Raw genomic sequence first — 19,590 nt, forward strand, 5'->3', positions numbered from 1 at the left:
TGCCACTGTTTACCACATGGGAAAGATAGATGCTCACAGCGGCGCTGACAGCGCTTGGATTTTCTATCAGTTCTCACCACACAACGACATCGCATCTTTGCTTCTTGAATGTCGATATGTAATGGTATAGTGTTGTTGAAACTTACTATGTGTAGAAATGACTAAAAATTTGAGTTTGAAGCCACATAAAGTGCTCTGGGCGTGTTTAAAGGGGGATCGATGGGCATTTAAATATATTCTCTGGCGTCATAATCATTTAACCCTCCTGCTTCTCCTATTGGGTCAGTTAGCCCTCACTCTAAGTGAGTAGTAGAGCTGGTGTCAATCATGATGTTTCTGACTTACGGAGAAGAGGTTCCATTCCAGTCTTATTTATGTAACCTGTAACTTTGAAGTGGGCATAGGATCATGCCTTGAGGTCGCCGAACACAGTATCTATCCGTGACCCCGGGGTCTATGACGTAGGTACAAAATGAAGTGCGGCCCAAATTCTTGAAGACTGGGTAGAAAGTTGCATGTGAGAGGCATTCATGTGTAAACTGTGCGGTGTGGTGTAGAAATATGTTGGATTTTAGACTGTAGGATTTGGATGGTGGACCTTTTACGCTTTGTGCATAAATGCGCCTTCTTATGCAACTGCCTCTCAGGGTGAGTCGGCTGCAGTTCAGTGACCTCTCGCTGAGCGCTGTTTCAAAGTGGGCGTGAGGAACCGATACACTGACAGAATGTTTTGGTTTTTTAGTTATTTGTAGGTTGTAACCTAAACTCAAGTGCACCCCACTATAATTTTCACCACGTCATACCCAGTCACCTTGTGGCCCTTAACTATAGAAATCCCCATAGGCCGAAAACTGTGTTCTGCTACCTTCAAAGTGGCCTTTGGGTCTTGTAACATGTTGACCATGGAAAAAAATAGAGCTCAGATTGGTTTTGCACGGTCCTCTGTAACGGCATACTAACAGGGACGGACTGGCGGTTGGGAAAGTTCGATTCCCAATACGCTTCTTCTGAGAAATATTTGATACCTGAAATAATCAATGACGAAAGTGTAAAACAGTTAAATGTTCATAGGCACCAGACATTTCTGCAGGGAAGACATCAGAGACTACACATGAAATGCAGGTCAACGCTCATTTGCATATAGAGCGGCCGTAACCTACAAAACGCTCAAACTGAATGTAAAACAAGCACCAAAACTTAACATTTTTAAAGAGAGACTAAAATCAGTATACTAAACGCATATTGACCATCAATTGACAACCCATTATGTATGTTTAGTTACTTTTGCCCATTAAGTTTGATTTATTACATGATATATTACTCCTTTGTTACTGCTCTGTATTATCTTTTCCCTATATTCATATTATGGAATTTTGACCTCTGACCTCTCAGGATCATTTGTTTGTTTTTGTTTAACAATTTTGGTGTTATTGTGTGACGAATTGATTTTGTTCCCGTATGTATTCCTATGTTTAATCATTATTTTATGTTTTTACATTTATTTATTATCTGTGCCCCTATATATATATGGGCTCTCTTGGAAATCAACCTTTGTTTGGCTGAAGAAACTACCTATATGTTTTAAGATGAATGAATAAGTAAATAAATGAATTAAGAGGAGCGAACTAGAGTCAGATTAGGAAGGATGCGAGACCAAACTACAGAGAACAGAAAAAAAACTTTTTAGAGCCCTGTTAGATCTTGATTGACTTCCAGTACAAAATTGCACAAAGGTTGACTTCTAGATTATTCCCTTTAAAGTACCAACAAGGCATCCTCGTAATAAAGGATAATCCCTGGTATGGACCTAACAGTTTAGCTGGCTCATAGATAACTCTGAACTTTCACAGTTATCTGGTTTTGTAATTTCTCTCATTAACAAACCATGGCATGTGTCTTTTTTTAACTAGTCCCCAGGCTCCTTTCTATTCATATGATTAAGGCTGCAAACATTCACAGTCTTTAGAAAGAAAAGAACATTATTAAACATGGACAGTACTTTTTGAAAAGGCCAGAGTACACTTTTTATTTCTAGGAGAGTATGTAAAATGTTGGAGAAAAAACAAAACATAGTCAAAGCCATTGCACCAAATGTAGACCTAGAATTTATGTAACTACTACTTTTTCACCATTCTATTATTTGTAAAATTCTTTTGATTGTGAGTCTCTTTTCATATGATTCAAGTAGTGTTGGTTGATATGATAGCATACAGATTAACAACAGTAAACTTTTCAGCACCAGGGAAAGGGATTGTAAAAATTGTCAAAGTTTTTGAATCGTTACATTGATTTTCTTCGTGTCTTTTTTCCTGTTTCACTTCTGGTTTATTTGATAGCATGCAAAATAACAACAGCAACATGTTTAGCACCCGGGAGAGGGGCTATTGCCAAATTGTTTTACAAACTTTTGAAATTAGCACATTGATTTTCTTCACCTGTTTTTGTTGGGTTGCAGGTCTAAGATAGAATTTTTGGGGTATGCTTATTTTTTCAAGCACAAAAGGGTTCTAAAAATGGAAAATGTTATACCTAACAGAAGAAGAAAGGAGATCAAAAGTTACCAAGTGGGACATGACTCAAGCAACGTTTACTGACATTCTGATGTTCAGTCGATACCTTACTGTCTATTAACGTGCTAAAGTCGTTCCATTGTGCACAAATTCAAACGTATCTGACATTGCCAGGGGGGAAGACGTGGGAGGGAGTATCGATGCCTAAAATCGATATAATTTGTTCACCGCTAACAACCCAATGTCGAAAGAGGTCACATTCTCTGGCCTACGCCGGCTTCGGAGACCACCCTTACATAAATCCTGCTTGTGATGTACACTCCCGTCGGGTTTTATCCTCGCAAGAGGAAAGAAACTAAGCCCTATAACATTGACGGGTCGGTTTAAAAATCGACAGCAACACAACGGAGAGCCCTTTTCCGTGACCTTTTCAGCCCAGTGACCGCGGACCTCCCAGTATATTGTAGCGTTCAGCTGTTTGCGTGCGCAGTTTTAGCAAACAATGGAGCTCGCCAAAAGGCAGTCTGAAGGAAAGGGACATTGATTAATGTGGAGGGTACACGTGTCAAGGGCAGGTCCCTGTTGTCTGACTGTGGTCGATTTAATCTTCAACTTTTGACTGGACATAAAGGCTGCGTTGGTCAGGCTTAGTTGTTAAAGTGTGTTAAATTGTGTGGCAATAATCCAGTACTGGGGGTTGCCATTGCAAATAAAGATGATCTGATATTATACAAGGTTCGTGTTTCTTAGATAAAATTGTCAAGAAATATACACATATTTTTGGCAATTTTAGGTGTGTTTTTGTCTTTTATATTACACTTTTCATTCCTGTAAGTTTAAACTGCCGGTATGGGAGATTTACTTTAAGGCCACGCCAATTTATTTCGTTGCTTCTCGGAATAGCCTGTCCTGTTTTTCCCATTTTTAAAAAAAAATGAGTCACTATTTCCATTCACAAATTTTAACTCACAATTTTACTATTTGTTCACTTGTAAAACTCAATAGCCAACAAAATAGGTTATAATTAGGCCTGCACATACATGTAACAAAAAAGTGTGGTCACATTATATCAAAGGTTTTAATTTTTCATTTATTTGTCAATATCAATCCATATCTTGCATATATAGCAAAAGGTAATTTTGTTACTGAAATTATAGTACTAGATCAAAGAAAGGGGTGCATTGCATAAAATGAGCCATACAAAGCTGAAACTTGAATAATCCTCTTACTCTTAGTGTTATGTACATGTAAACCTTTTTCTTCACCCCAGACTATTTGTAAAAAAGTGTTTTATTTTTTTTCGCCCTGTTGCTCCAATTTTTTCTGAAAAAAGCAGAGAATCAACAACTAAAATTGGTGTGGCCTTACTAACAGGTAATCTGTTTTGTTAGTAGGGGTGATGCAATGATTTCATGGTCATTGCAAAAACAATGATTTATGTTATACAAGGTTTTAGTTCAGTTCAGTTCATAACATAAAACCACCAGGAATATTTCAAGATATACAACATTGGAACTGCGATGCAGATGTCTCAAACTTGGTAATTTGTATATATATAACGTAAGTATACAGTCTACAGATGTATGTCTCCTTGTAAACTCCAGTCTACATTCTCCAGGGAGTTACCTGTTCAATGTTTTGTTTCCTCTTACATTTTAGATCTTAGAACTTCAATCAATTCTTCATTGTGACATTTAAAGATCTACTCTCCAGCATTGTTCAGTAAGCCATATTGATTCGGCGCTCCTAAAGCCGTCTACAATTATGCATGTGTCGACTTTCCCTATGACGAATTTCCCAGACTGTTCCTATGTTAGTGTAGAGTCATTCTTCACACACTCATAACAGACACTCATCTACTAGCCCCCTACTGGGAAGTTATTAATCAATTCACATGTCTATAACATGGTGTGGCAAGGTGGTTTTGTGGTTATGGTAAAGGGATCTCTCCAGCAGAAATATAGAGCAGGATGGGGGAAGGGTGCCAGCACAGGATATGTGTTGCGAGGGGGGAGGTCTGGAGGGGGGCACACACATCTCAAGGGGACAGCAGCCGTTGCATTTTGCCCTTTCCTGACAAAAATGGAAGTCATTTCCTGCAACTTCAGCTTTACATCTTCCGTACAATTAATGAAATCTCGAGTTTGAGCAAAATTAAAGGCTGGGGAAATATTGGAAGAAATACCCTAACTTTGAAAATCAACAGGATGGAGCTGCAATTAGAACAGGATGGAGGAGCGCCACTGTTCAATTCCAGTACTAATATTTAAGATACTATGTTAGAAACTCACAGGCTCCTGTGTCATGCCCTTGGGAGAGGGACTTAACGTCTATTTCCTTATTCGACTCAAAAATGAGCGTTGATTAGGGGTGTCCTATTGGATGGGTTATAAAGCTGGAGGTCTTGTGTTTGAGGAGAGCCACACCCTGAGTGCGCTTAAGATCTCACTACAAATGTACATATAAAATATCCAGAATAGGTGCTCTCCGTGGTGCTGAAACTGTGGGTAGTTGTAAAAGTACTGAAAGTTGTGCTGTTGTAAAACAAATTTTGATCATAATGAAAGAGGAGTTCAACTGTTACTTACCAAGGCTTGAAATTATTTTTTTGGAATTGGATGCACTAGTGCACCCAACCCAAAAAATTAGGTGAACAGAAAAAAAATTGGGGGCACCACATAAGATAAAGTTGAATGTCAGCAAAACATAAGTTTGACGCTACTATCTCTCAATCTGTAATTCTATCCAGATTTCAACCAAGCAATACATAGAATAAAGTAAAACAAAAGGTTATATAGTTGCTTTTTCCAATACTCACATTTCAAGAATATTCTGTATGCTAGTGTACCGTTTACCCTATAGAGTACAAAAATATCTAGGTGCACCAGTGCAACCTTAGTCAAAATTTAGGTGCACAGCTCCAATTTTGGATGCACACAGGTGCACATTCGAGCCCTGAAAATGGTAGAGGTCCTTTCCTGTGTGAGTGAATCAGAATTTACAATCTACAAATTTTTAAGTGCAATGTAGTTCTGGGTTTACATCTTCATATAGTGATAGTCACCTGTATTGTCAATCCTTCCACAAATGTGGTAAATCTCAATAAATAAATGAATAGCCATAATTATAACGGAAATGAAGATTTCTAACATTGTTCCGCATGACTTCACAGACATAATAGACTTTGAAGGGCTGAATTCGTTGTATTTTTCAGAAAATTGGCATAAGGTACAATAAGTCGGCTTGCTCTTTGGCCTGAGAGGCCCTTTTATTAAAGACTAATGCCTTTTTTGCCACAGTAATATCATAGATGTATAAATGATATGGCTGTTAGGATATTGTGTGTTTTTGAAGACAGACTTCTGTATACAATGCAGACTAATAACTCTTGGTTGATGATTGTTATGAATATGTAATGTTTTTCATATACAAAAATATATTTGCATTGTTTTGTTCTAAGTTCATTTGTATTATGCATTTGTGTCTATGTTTTTTCATTGAATACATACATTGTATATACATGTACATCTTTTAAATCTGATTTTTAACCCAAAAAAATTGATTTTAAGACATCCATATTGCGAAGCAAAGAAAATAATTTTTTCTGCTTGGGACAGACAAAACTTTTCTGACAATCTTTACGGACAAAAAAAACATCTTCCTGATTCTATGGAGTCATCAACTTAACTGTTACAAAGCAACCAAAACTTCCACAAATCCTTAGAAACTTACCCCTCACAATAACTAAATTTCCTGAAATGGCCCTTCTTAGTTCAAAATTCCTGAAGAAGCATGCTCCTAGATTTCCTAGATTCGACTCAAACTGAGAGAGAACAGATAAAGTTTAGAGTCCGCGACAGTCCTGTACAAAACTATTTTGCTCAAGAAAAAATAAGCACCTCTCTTAGGGCTCTTTCCTGGAAGAATTTTGTACCATTACCCTTCCCTAGTCGAAACTAGCCACATAACAGCGCAATAAATTACACCACGGTGGCTACAACGAAACTATCTAGTCCGGAAGTCATTTCAAACAGCCCCAGGGGTCCAGGATAACTACCAGTCAATGTCACGGTCTAGTCATCCGGAATAAAACATGACGAGCTCCAAACCAAAGTCACCCCAAGTGTTACGGTTGATTTAAGAAGCGCGGAGTTCGCTGGAGGTGGTATTGAAAGGGAAGGCACGCTATCAGTAAAATGCACCTGCTCCCCGGTTTGAAAGTGCGAATATGTCGGCGTAGAAATATGACGGTGATCAAACGTTGTAGACAGATTGCAGGTTATGAAAGCAAGTCGGGGTCGAAAATAATTTCTTATTTACATAGACAGGATTGTTTGATGATGATAGAGTACTAAAAGAGGGACTTTATTTTGTGGAACATGTCATAGTTCTGCAGCATGAAATTTGGTGAAGTTCACCAAACCTCGACATGCAAAGTGCAAGCGTGTGTCTTTGAAAAAAGTGGATATTGTACAAGTGAGTGAGTGAGTGAGTGAGTGAGTGAGTGAGTGAGTGAGTGAGTGAGTGAGTGAGTGAGTGAGTGTACATGCACCTAGTATCAGAGTGTACCCAAGTTTGTCTCTTTAACAATCACTGTACAACAGAAGTTTGGTGAAGAAAAATGACATACACCTCTTCAGATATTTTTAAAGACAATTGATCGAGAATTTACCATTTATGTTCATTGATAGTAAATTAATAGTAATTAAGAACCTGATATAAAAAAAGAAGCAGTCCTGCTGCAATTTTAGATACTTGTATGATTATGTACAAATGTGACAATTTTGAGTTTTTTACATTGTGATTCTATGGTCTTGGTCATTGTGCAGTTTATAATGCAGCAATCTGTACATTTTCCAGTTCAAGATCCCAATCGCCTGGATATTTTGTTTGCAATTCAACATTGAACAATGAAAGTCATTGAAAATGTACGTATGCCGCTGTAAGGTAGCAGAACATTTTAATAACATACTCGGAACTGTGAGAAGATGACTTGTTGTGCCTTGTAGTTGTAATGTAACAGTTGTAGTTGTAACGTCTGTTCTTGTAACAAAATCCCTTTTTCTCTCTCACATTAGGAGCGGTTTGTAACAAATGTTACCAACTGGAATGCAAAGAAACCTGTCTTCTACCATGGACATCTGTCATACTTGGAGTTTGGGCGGTAAGAGTTTTATCACATTTTTGTGTTATCGTAAAAAACAAAACAATCAAAGGTTGAATGTTAAGTCCATCTTTTAAACACACTACTACCTGCCAGCAACTGGTTGTAACTACTGTAAATTTTGTAACGGTGTTGCGACTATCCTACTTGTATTGTATTATCTGTGAGAAGACAAGAAGTGGAGTTCTCTTCGGAACTTGTGAAGAAGAGAATTGAGGTGTTTTTAGTGTGAAGTTTTGCACACTATGAACAAATGCTCTGTCCTTTAATGTGAAACTGTTACAGACAGTTTCCTAACTATTTTCACTATCATTTACAATGTATATATACAATGTATACAGTATAGTACATGTATGTCTATGTGGTTACTGTAAAAGCATTTAATTTTGCATGGATTTTATTTCACGTTAACGGGAAAATTGAGTGTTCGTGGTGGTTTTTTAGTTTGCGGCTTTGCAGCTATAGTCACATACTGCTACAGTATTGGACAAAAATGTTTGCAATGGTTTAAGTATGCTGTGAAACAGTTGCCGCAAAAACCGTGAACATAAAACCACCACAAACATTTCTGCATTTACAGTATCCACACAATCATGATATATGATATCAGGTACCACTCATAAGCTCCTATGACAGCACCATACTCAGAAAAATTATAGGCACTTGTGGTAAAATATCGGATAATTCATTTTCTTCTTTCTATTTACATATACTCTTGACAACTTTACACTGACATGTGTTGAATATATTGGTGACAAATTTTTTAACAAAATTGTTGACAAAAATTAGAAATAATATGGAAAGTGAAGAGTGACCTTGAAACTAAGGTTTAAGAAAAGTACACAATCTGAATATAAGTTATAACAATGATAAGCAGATGTTCAAAAGTGGTAAAATAAGACATATTCTGAGCCCTAGCTGTATTATCTGTAATCTTAAAGGCAACTAAAATAACATTAGCTAGGGCCAAAAAATAGAAATTAAAAAAAATGCTGAAATCTTAATGGTAGTGACATTTACTAACATTGTATAGCACATTTAATTTGCGTAATAACTTCATATTTTTAGGGTTTTAAAACCGTGCAAAAATCGTGCAGTACGATGATCCCCTTAGTTTTGTGAGCCTACAAAAACTCCGGCCATGATTGTCAGTGAGTTTTCACATCACAACAACATTGTGTTTTTGCATCATGGACGTTGCTATACAATGCGATACTGTTGTTTGAACTAATCATGTAGAAATAAGCAAATAAATTGACTTTCAAAATCCGATTTTTCGGTTTAATATTGCTTGGCTTTCCTTTAAGCTTGTTATAATTTTGACATAGAAATTCATAATTTTTAGCATACATGTACGTGAATGAGTGACATGTTGCTTGTATCTCACATTTCAATCAATAAGTTTAGATTACATTTCTAAATTGAATCCAACATGTTCCCAGAAATATTGGTAGTCCGTAGCGCCCCCCTACTTACTACTATCTACGTTGAACTTTATCAGTCCAAGTTAATCCTGATTGACAGATGAGTCTGATCTGTTCGATTTTTTTCCGCGACTGCCAAAAGGGTCGTCCGACAAGATCGAGACAGACATCTGGGGTTGTCGAGATCCGTCTAATTAAGTTGGACCAAAAGGGATGAATAATACATCAAATAGATAGGGATCTTAGGGATCATTGTCAGATTAGGGTTTTAGGGATGCATACCTAAATGCTGAACAAAATCTGTACTCATAGAAACGTTAAGGTTAGACCACACCAATTTAATTTCTTGGTTAACAGATTTTTTTTTTAAATTTTAGCACAAGGACATCATTAAAACAGCACAGTGGGCCGAAAACTTGCACCTGACCATGTTCACTCCCTGAAACTGTGTGCACCAAAGTACAAACTTTCCTCTGAGATTCTATTTTCATGTTGATTTTCCAATCTAGCATTTTTTTGAAATTCCGTTAACCAAGAAATTCAATTGGTGTGGCCTTAGGGATGCATACCTAAACCTCTGGATTCAAATCCGTACCTGAACCCGAACATATGCATACCTAATTAGGGTAGAACTTTGGCAATGGGATACTTTACGTTCGTTTAAGTTCTAACATACTTGATTCTAACATAATTGAAATGCAAAAAACGGAAGTTCTGCTGCAGTACCAAGGTCACACAGCAAGGGGCCCCAAAATCAACCTTGACCTTCCTCTTCCCAACACCTACACCCACAAACCAAATATCATCACAATTTTATCCAGATGTTCTTAAAGTTATGGTAACTATAAAAAATCCAGAAACACAAACACACACACACACACACACACACACACACACACACACACAAAATAATATCAGTTCTCCATTTTTCATTAGGAGATAATTACAGCCAGAAAATTGGTATTGTTTGTGCTATAATTATTTTACAGTGGAGAGGTCACCTGAAAAACTGCGATCATAAAACCATAGCAAACATGTCAAGATTTGCAGTACTATCTCCAGTATCCTGTGATGTGTCAATGTCATACATGCGCTGTATGTGTCCTTGAAGTTGGATATTATCATACAGAAGGGAGAAAAATTCAGCCAAGAGCTAAATACTGGTATATGATTGATATATACATTGTACAATCATAATGGTAAAGGATACAGTCTATATATTAAGGACAATTATACACATTCAAGCGTAGTAATGCAAAGCTATTTCAAGGTCGTTTCAAGGAGTTGTTTGAAGCAACTGGTTGAAATTAACATCTCTTTGACCTTGGGGCATTTACATGTAGCTGATTTATCAGTGACACAAGGATAGCCTTCAAAAGGCATTTCCTAAAGAGCGGAACAAGGGCGTTGCACCCTCATGCCCTGACTATACGCCCCTTTACCCTGGGGAGCATATCCTCTTACAAGCGGAAAAATTTTGATTGACCATGGATGCCACTTGCTGACATGTAGTCCCAGAAAGAAACAGCCCTACGCTGGTTGGAAGATAGCATATGGCCCTAAATCACAGTGCTGCGTATATGTACCTAAACCCCGGGCCCGATCCGGACTGAACCTAATGTTTAGGTTCAAGTAAAAAAAAAATTTAACGTCTAGAAACAAGGCCGGACTTGAAAAAAATCACTCGCTTATACTCTCTTTTTGGTTTGAACCATCTTAAACCTTCCTTAGATCCTGAAATTTGCACTGGAAAAATATGAAAACATTGCTGTTTTTGTGTTTATAACTAAACTTTTGTGTAAATACTACTGACTTTATATAATTTCTCATTATATATAGTTTGCAAATTGCATGTAAAATATATGCCAATATTTAATTTTACATGTAACAGGAAAAAAAAAATTTTTTAGCACACATACATGTACGCCATGAGTTCAAAACCTGAACCTTAACCTAAACCTCTGGATCTAAATCTGGACCTAAACCTGAACACAAGTTTAGGTACACAGCACTAGTTCCAAATCACAGTATATGGGGTCCCTATGCATATATATATGCTCAAACTAAGTCAAAGTATGCAAGCTAAAACACTGTAAACCATTGCCCACAACATTCTAAAGTATTCCCCGGAATTGCTGGAAGGCACATGCTGCACTCTGTCCACATATGGGCTTATGTTCTCTTCAGTAATGTGCCACGAAATGCTGAGACCGGAAATTGGATCAGACCTCCGTAATTCATCACAGAAATGACCAAATCCTCTTTTCCCGGTAAAAACGTTGTTTATTCATCCTTCCTCCTCACCGAATATTCTGTTTAAAGTTCAAATGTGGAAGAATGCCGAGGAAAGTCTTACTTATTCATAAGAGTGAGCCTTTGGTGATTTTCCAAAATGTCGCATTGTATTTTCCTAGGCTGATATAAAGTGCTTCTGTTCATGGAAATCATAAAAGAATGGGTGTACCTTTTGACAGTATAATCCATGGGGGTCTTTCTTTGGATGATATTGGATGTAATTGCGAACTTGGAATTTTTGGCACTGATTCAACCATTTTCTGCGAACCAAAATGAAAAGAATTCGCTAGAGTTTACAGACTCATGGTACTGTAAATGCAGAAATGTTTGCGGTGGTTTTATGTTTTTGCCCACCTAATTAGTATGACTGTAGCGCTGCATATTGTTTCAAACGCAAATTAACTTAAAATTTTAGTTAAAACCCCCGCAAACACTCCATTTTCTCCCTACCGCAAAATAAAAACCACGCAAACTTAAATGCATTTAGTACAGTACTCTAGACCAGATTCCTTCCTACTTTTTACACATTTACAGACAAAAAGTACTCTCCTTTCAACATCCCAGAACCCACATGTACACATTACGGAAAAAGTGGGATCTTTCGTAAAAAAAAAATGAAAGAAGTCAAACACAACAAGTCAGAATTTAGAGTCAGCATTACGACTAGAATAATAATGCCCAACAAAATGCTGAGGCAGGAAATTGTCTGATAGACAGACTGCCCCTTTGGCTACTAGCTACATGTACATATGGGACTGAGTGATTGAGTGAGTGATTAGACTAGAGTACCCACAATGTTATATTGTTCTAACGTCGATGAAGGTTAGACATCCAGGTAATAAGATAATATTGCAAAAAATAGTCTAGTTACACAAGTAACTGCCTGTGGATAAAGTTTTGAAACAGTCAAATGTTTCAGACAGCATCCGCTGTCTTTCGTCAGTGACTAAGGAAAGATCTGGCAGAACCAGGTTTTATACGAAAACTCTGAATAGATATGTTAATGAAGTTATTTTTCTGTTATTTGCAATTAGCATCAGGGCAAAAAATCTTGTTATTAATATTATAATTTACAATAACGGTACTGTAATGTTATTAGTTTATAAATATGGCAGTATTACCATAAAACAATATTATCTTACCCCTCTATAACCTGTGGTTTTATACACATTTAGGGTTTGAAATACCAAATTCAGCATATAAATTGCAGATTAGGCCAGACCAATTTAATTTCTTGGATTAAAACAGAATTTTAAAAAAAATGCTGAATTGGAAAATCAACATGAAAACAGAATCTCAGAGGAAAGTTTGTACTTTGGTGCACACAGTTTCAGAGAGTGAACAGGGCCAGGTGCACGTTTTCACCCCAGCCTTCTGTAATGATGTCCTCGTGCTAAAATTTTACCAAAAAAATCAACCAAGAAATTAAATTGGTGTAGCCTGAGTGCAGTAAAGTTGGAGTTGTGTAGGTATTACTGATGCCTGCCTGCACCTCACTTGCAAAGTTGGTCCATGACAGAATAGCCTGTGACCCAAGGGTGACATACGACCAGTAGTTGCCCCAAAATTGCTTTGCATTCTTCATAGCAGCATCCTTGAATACAGCGTTTGAAAAAATTATGGTAACCGCCAGAAGCTTTTTTTAAAATATAGCGGTTGGGGGAAAATGGAGTAGGTCACGGCACTTAATTTTAACGGTGGGAACAAACATTACTGGCTTAAATATTAGTGATCAAATATTAGCGATGATGAAATTTTAGCTGTTGACTAGTGACCGTTAAATCAGCTAAAATTAAGTTACACTAACTTCAGTAAACAAATCAAGAATTACAGTATACAGACCAAAAAAAATATTTGAGCCCTGGCATTCTGGGACGATTTTGTGGAATTTTGACAATAGTGGAATTCTCATCATTATATAGTAGAGTGGATTCATTCCTCAAGCTAACCGACATCTTTCACACTGCAGTCGTCCCTCAGTAAGACTTCTGGAGCCGCATAGTTCCCGTTTAGAACTTTTATTCAGTCTAGTACCACGACCAGTTTTGCCGTGACGGCTTTTTCAAATGTACAGTACATGAGGTTATCACTTATAAAAAAAGTTATATACCTTTCCAGTGCAAAGTGCCCTTGTAGTTGTAACATGACCTGGTAACATGCATATGATTCCCCTACTGGTCGTTCTGCAAAAACCAGGACGGTAAAAAGACTACATGTATTTTGATAACTCTTGACTTATGCTGTAAAATGCTGTTTTCCATTTGAATGCATCCCCGTCATCCCCTGTCCATCAGCAAGCATTTTGTAACGGCCGACTTCTGACCCGTCCCATCTTCAGTGACCTACATGCTGACCCGGTCTGAAACGATGTCGCTGGTCAGTGAATATGTAGCGGGCTGAACTAACCGTATACGCTCTCTCTGCGCTTTGATGTACAACGTAACTGTCATTTTTACTTGCGTTGCGCAGCTCTGAAGTCCTGAATCCGAAACATTTTCAGCACGCCTTTTAGGTACAGAAGCCGAGCAATGACGATGCTATCTCGTCCAAAATGTATTTCTGAAGCTCCCAGCAGAATGGCAAACAGCGTGGATCGATTCCCGTTGAGTCATATTGTCTTTGACAGTTCGCGGGGATGCCCGTCTCTCGGGGCGATGGATTTGACCGGTGTCAGGCGCGGGAATGCCTCCCTAGGCGGGGTGAGGACGTGTTTCTGGGTCACTGAGAGAATTATGGGCTGATTAAATGCTAATTACATGGCTGAGCGAATGGCTAAGGTGCCCTTCAGGAGAAGAATGCGAACAGAAATGCCAGAAGGCAGTTCTGAAGCAGTGTCATCAGTGGGATGTCACTCAAACCATAATTTCGCAACAGTTGAGTTACCGTAGAATCATCTATGTTTGCAGCACTTATAGATTTCACAGTCAGAGCTTTTTCTAGAAAACTTTGTATTGGGGCATTTGGAGGAAGCAGGGCAAGCAAGCATCCACGGTGTCGAGTTTTAAAGAATTTCAAGTCAAAATGGGGCATTCTGAGGCTTCTTGACGAAAAATGACAGAGGCATTCTTGACAGGGAAATAACTGTCAGACAGGTTACAGTGGAACACTCAGTGATCACACGTGACCTAGCGAGTAGCATCTCTGGTCAATCAGAATTTCATGCTTGTCAGATACTGTAAATGCAGAAATGTTTGTGATGGTTTTATGTTCGCGGTTTTCGCGGCGACCCTTACACCGCGAACTTAAAACCACCGCGAACATTTTTGCCCAATATCGTAGCAATATGTGACTATAGCACTGCCGCAAACTGAAAACCACCGCAAACACTCCATTTTTGCCTTTGAGCGAAATAAAAACCACGCAAACTAAAATGCATTTACATTAATCTGCTCTCAAGCGTAAGGGGAGCACATGGTTAGAGCACAGCGCCCTTGTTCCCCTCTTTAGAAAAAAAGTGACTGTGAAATCAAGAATCCACAGTATCTTTGAGCTAAATTTTGTTCCAACACGAAAATGCAATCTAAAACACATTTGTCACAACTTGTGATGAGTTTGCAGCAAACACAGCGAACCCCCTTAAAAATTTGCAAAACTTAGTATTCTGTTTATAATTTACAACTTACAGTTTACTGTACAACTGTACCACCACAGCGTTCACTCGGAATCCCCAGATATATTATCCTGGTAGAAGATCTTTTTCGGTTTCATGTTTCTCGTAACTTTCTTGGTGGCTATGGATAAGGATTAGCGTGGTCTTCAGCTTATTACAGCTTACAAATGTACGACGTCACCTTATCAGGTAAAATGATAAAGCTGAGCATTAAGAGGATAAACTGTTTCAGTTACAGATGAGATATATGTGTCTGAGTGTATCTATTGTGCTTAGGCATGCACTAGTCAGCAATTGAGATTAAACAGCAAGAAAAAAAGGTACTTAGCAGTCATCCTCATTTGAGGTGAAGCATGATGCTTTTCCAAGTAGCAAGTTAGTAGTAGTGGAATGCGGCTTCGCCACAGCTCGCGTTTTTGGCCAAGCACACCGGGTCACCCCTACTCTTCTCGATAAGTGTGTTGGGTTCTTTTACATGCAGAGGTTTGGCTTACGCCCAAAGCTCCCTCATACACGGGGCCGCCGGCTTTATGTCACCATCCGAAATGACGAATGCAATCCCTTACAACATGTCCAAGCTGAGCCGACTCTAGGATCAAACTCGGAATTTAATCCAGATGGCATTAAGCAGCGGGGTTGCGTTACTGCTTGCGCCACAGGGACAGCAAGAAAATTACATCTATTACATACTGGTACATATGTTGTTGGCTCATATTCAAGGTCCGAGTCCTGAGTCTATTGAAAATACATTCATGGGTCAAGCATTTTGGAGTTTTGGGCTGGAGTCAAGAATTGAATTTCCGCCTGTTACCATTTGGCATGGCATGTGTACATGTGTCTTCAGATGTTGATAGACTGGGAAACGTGCTGTCCAACTTAAGTGTATTACGTCGCCTTTCACTTTCCAAAAGGCTACTTTTTCTGATGATATAGCGTTGGTACCAACTTGGGTGTGCCGAGACCGATAAAACAAGACAACCTTCGAGCACGTTTCTCATGTGTCTGTAGACGGTGATAGACTGGGAAACGTGCTGTCCAAATGAAGTGTATAACGTGGCCTTTCACTTTCCAAAAGGCTACATTTTTTTTCTGATAAAGCGTTGGTACCAACTTGGGTGTGCCGAGACCGATAAAACAAGACAACCTTCGAGCACGTTTCTCATGTGTCTGTAGACGGTGATAGACTGGGAAACGTGCTGTCCAAATGAAGTGTATAACGTGGCCTTTCACTTTCCAAAAGGCTACATTTTTTTTCTGATAAAGTGTTGGTACCAACTTGGGTGTACCTAGACCGATAAGACAAGACAACCTTCGAGCATGTTTTTCATGTGTCTTTAGATGGTGATAGTTAGACTGGGAAACCTGCTGTCCAAAGTGTATCACACCTTTCACTTTCAAAAGGCTATTTTTTCTGATAAAGCGTTGGTACCAACTTGGGTGTGCCGAGATTGATAAAACAAGACAACCTTTGAGCACGTTTCCCATGTGTCTTTAGATGGTTATAGACTGGTAAACGTGCTGTCAAAAGTGTATTAAGCCTTTCACTTTCCAAAAGGCTATTTTTTTCTGATAAAGCGTTGGTACCAACTTGGGTGTGCCGAGATTGATAAAACAAGACAACTTTCGAGCACGTTACCAATCCTCAAGCAATTGATCTTGCAGGTGCCATTAAGTATAACACCCGAACAGCACCCAGGGGAAACGGGCAAACGCCAATTAAATCCTCGAAAATATCGACAACAAAACAAACTCGCACTCAGTCTTCATTCCCATCCAATGTAAAAATAGCAAACTAAGCGATTCGTTTGAACGTTGGCGTCATTGCGTAGGTTTTATTGCTCGTAAAACACAACTGGCAATAAGAACAATGTCTTTTGTTATTTAACACTCGTGCTATACAAAAGAAATGATGCAATAGACACACCAGGGGTAATTGTCATTTGTAAGAAGTTTGAATTAGATACCAATTAAACGGTAGTCGTTATGAAGAAAACAGCAGGGAAGAATAGCCAACATGTCCCTTAATAACAGTATCATAGAGATAGATACATGTACAGAAGTCATTTTCCAGTTTTTAAATCTCTAGGAGGTATATTAGTACAATATCATCATGCATCCAACACATATGTATATAGAATAATATGAACATTAGACCAAACTTTTAACAAAGGCATTTAAGAATTGGCAAGTTTTAGTCACTATCTGCATTATACACTATAACGTATTTTGTACTTTTAACAGATGAAGATCAACAATACGTAGTTTTGCATTGAAGTACAACATTTTAGGAGTGAAATTGCTTTGGTAGGATCATAAAAACAAGTTACAGAGACGACAGAAGCAACATTTGAAATAAAGAATATAACTTATAATTCAGATACAGGTACATGTACAGTGTACAATACCAGTGTTGTCTAACTTGCTTTTCTCGTTTTTCTTTACTCGCGGACAAATCTTCTCATATTAAGAATTTCAAGAACGAATAAGAAAAAAAATTAAAGAATTAGTCTCGTTCTTTCCATGAAAATTCTCAAAACAAGGAACACTTTGAATCCTAAATCTCTTAAGTTAAGAAACGATTTCTCAAAAGATTTTCACCCTAAAGAATTTCTAGAAATTCAAGTTTATTTTCCTTATTTCTGTTGACTTCAAAATTATTTTTCTTGTTATTTTTAAGAAAATATTAGAATTTTTCTCATCCTTTTTTGAAAAATCTTACTTTAAGAAAAATTTTGTAAGAAAAATTACTTAACTCATGGACATAAAAATGTTTTTCTTTTAAGAATTTTTTTCTGTTATAAGAAGAAACAAGAAAAATAAGAAAAGGTATTTTTGGTAGTCCGGTACAATACCAATGTACCACTCCCTACTTGTACCGTATCTTGTTGAACACGCGGGGCCCAGTCAGCAACGCGTACACGTACGCCTGACAGCTCCCCTGACCGAAATTAATAGCGGAACATGTCAGCATGAATACTGCATGAGTGATCGGACCAAACGAGCTGATACCATCTCCTGACGGGACGTCCCTCACACTTAACTGTCCTGCTGGGAGCGTTCCTTTATCTGTTTCCCATTTCTGCCTGTTGGCAACTTCTTCTATCGGGCAGTCCGTAGGTTGTGGGTGGATAAGCTCTTAGGCTAGTACCTGTATTGTGCAAAATGTAGAAAAGATAGCAGATTAAATTTGGACTTATATAGCATTTGGGTTTGGACTAGGGCTTCTGGACTGCCACATAATTGGTTAGATCTATTGTAGAAAAGATCTGTTACATGATGGATCATAATACCGTCCAGTGAGACTCTCCATGCTTCATTGAAAATAAAAATTTAATTTTTTTTTTCTAAATTTTTCAAAAAAATCTTGAAATTTTTTCAAAAAAATCTCAAAATTTTTCAAAAAAATCTTAAAATTTTTTTAAAACATCTCAAAATTTTTGCAGAAAAACCTTGAAATTTTTCAATGAGTGATCGCAGCAAACGAGCTGATACCATCTCCTGACGGGACGTCCCTCACACTTAACTGTCCTGCTGGGAGCGTTCCTTTATCTGTTTCCCATTTCTGCCTGTTGGCAACTTCTTCTATCGGGCAGTCCCTGGGTTGTGTGTGGATAATCATGAAGTTACTTGGCTCGAAAAACTGGGTGCATGTGCACCTTAAATGCGCACCCAAAATTGGAGCTGTGCACCTAATTTTTAATTGTGGGTGCACTGGTGCACCTAGATATTTTTTTAAGGCTATAGGGCTAAGGTACTATTGTACAGTAGCATACAGAATATTCTTGAAATCTAAATATCAGAAAAAGGAAGATAACCACATGTATAATTGCTTGGTTGAAATTTGAAATCTGGATAGAAATACAGAATAAAGTTCTTAAGAGAGGCAGTAGCATCAAACTTATGTTTTGCTGACATTCAACTTTATTTTAAGTGGTGCACCCAACAGGCCAGCACATACCTAAAAAAGTGTGGTGACGTTTTGTCATATTATTAACTTATAATTTTTTCATTTATCAAAACTATGGCAAAGGTAATTTTGTTACTGAAATTATAGTACTTACTAAAGGGGTAAATTGCATAAAATGAGCCATACAAAGCTGAAACTTGAATGATCCTTGCAATGTGGTGAGTTCACGTTAAGAGATCAAAAACTGCAGCTTGAAAACACAACGTAAATTTTAAAACTTACAGTACACATCCATGAGTGTATTATCAAACTTGATTTACAATCAAGATGTATCAAACTTACCAGTTACTTGCCACAGGCTTAATTGTGTACCATTGGGACATTTATTAAGATGGTCCTTTGAGGGCATTTTTGCACTGTGTATCTTTTTACAGTGTACATGTACATGTAGCTCCCAGGGACTTAAAGTTTATTTCGATCCACTTTTTGCCAGCCTTTAGCAAGCTATTCTTCAAGGGTTTAGGGGGAAAACATTACAACATGTTCTAGTGCGAATCCAGCACAACATTAATATACCTTTGTACTTAAAAATCTATTCAGATACACAGTTGAAATCGTAGGAACTCTTTGAAATTATCAGAATTTAACTTAAAAAGCTGATGATGTACTGTAATGCATTT

General features: G+C 37.8%; 1 protein-coding gene across 3 annotated transcripts in view; it reads left to right on the top strand.

The window, feature by feature from the left end:
* The window catches only part of LOC136442563 (heparan sulfate 2-O-sulfotransferase 1-like), a 109,072-nt gene that overhangs the window by 55,368 nt on the left and 34,114 nt on the right, over positions 1-19,590 (top strand). For all 3 annotated transcript variants that reach the window (XM_066439477.1, XM_066439478.1, XM_066439479.1), the window contains exon 3: positions 7,589-7,674. In XM_066439477.1, coding sequence (XP_066295574.1) covers positions 7,589-7,674 — 86 coding nt within the window. The remainder of the gene's footprint in view (positions 1-7,588; positions 7,675-19,590) is intronic.

This window comes from Branchiostoma lanceolatum, chromosome 9 (assembly GCF_035083965.1).
Source record: "Branchiostoma lanceolatum isolate klBraLanc5 chromosome 9, klBraLanc5.hap2, whole genome shotgun sequence".
In the NCBI taxonomy this organism is placed as follows: domain Eukaryota; kingdom Metazoa; phylum Chordata; class Leptocardii; order Amphioxiformes; family Branchiostomatidae; genus Branchiostoma; species Branchiostoma lanceolatum.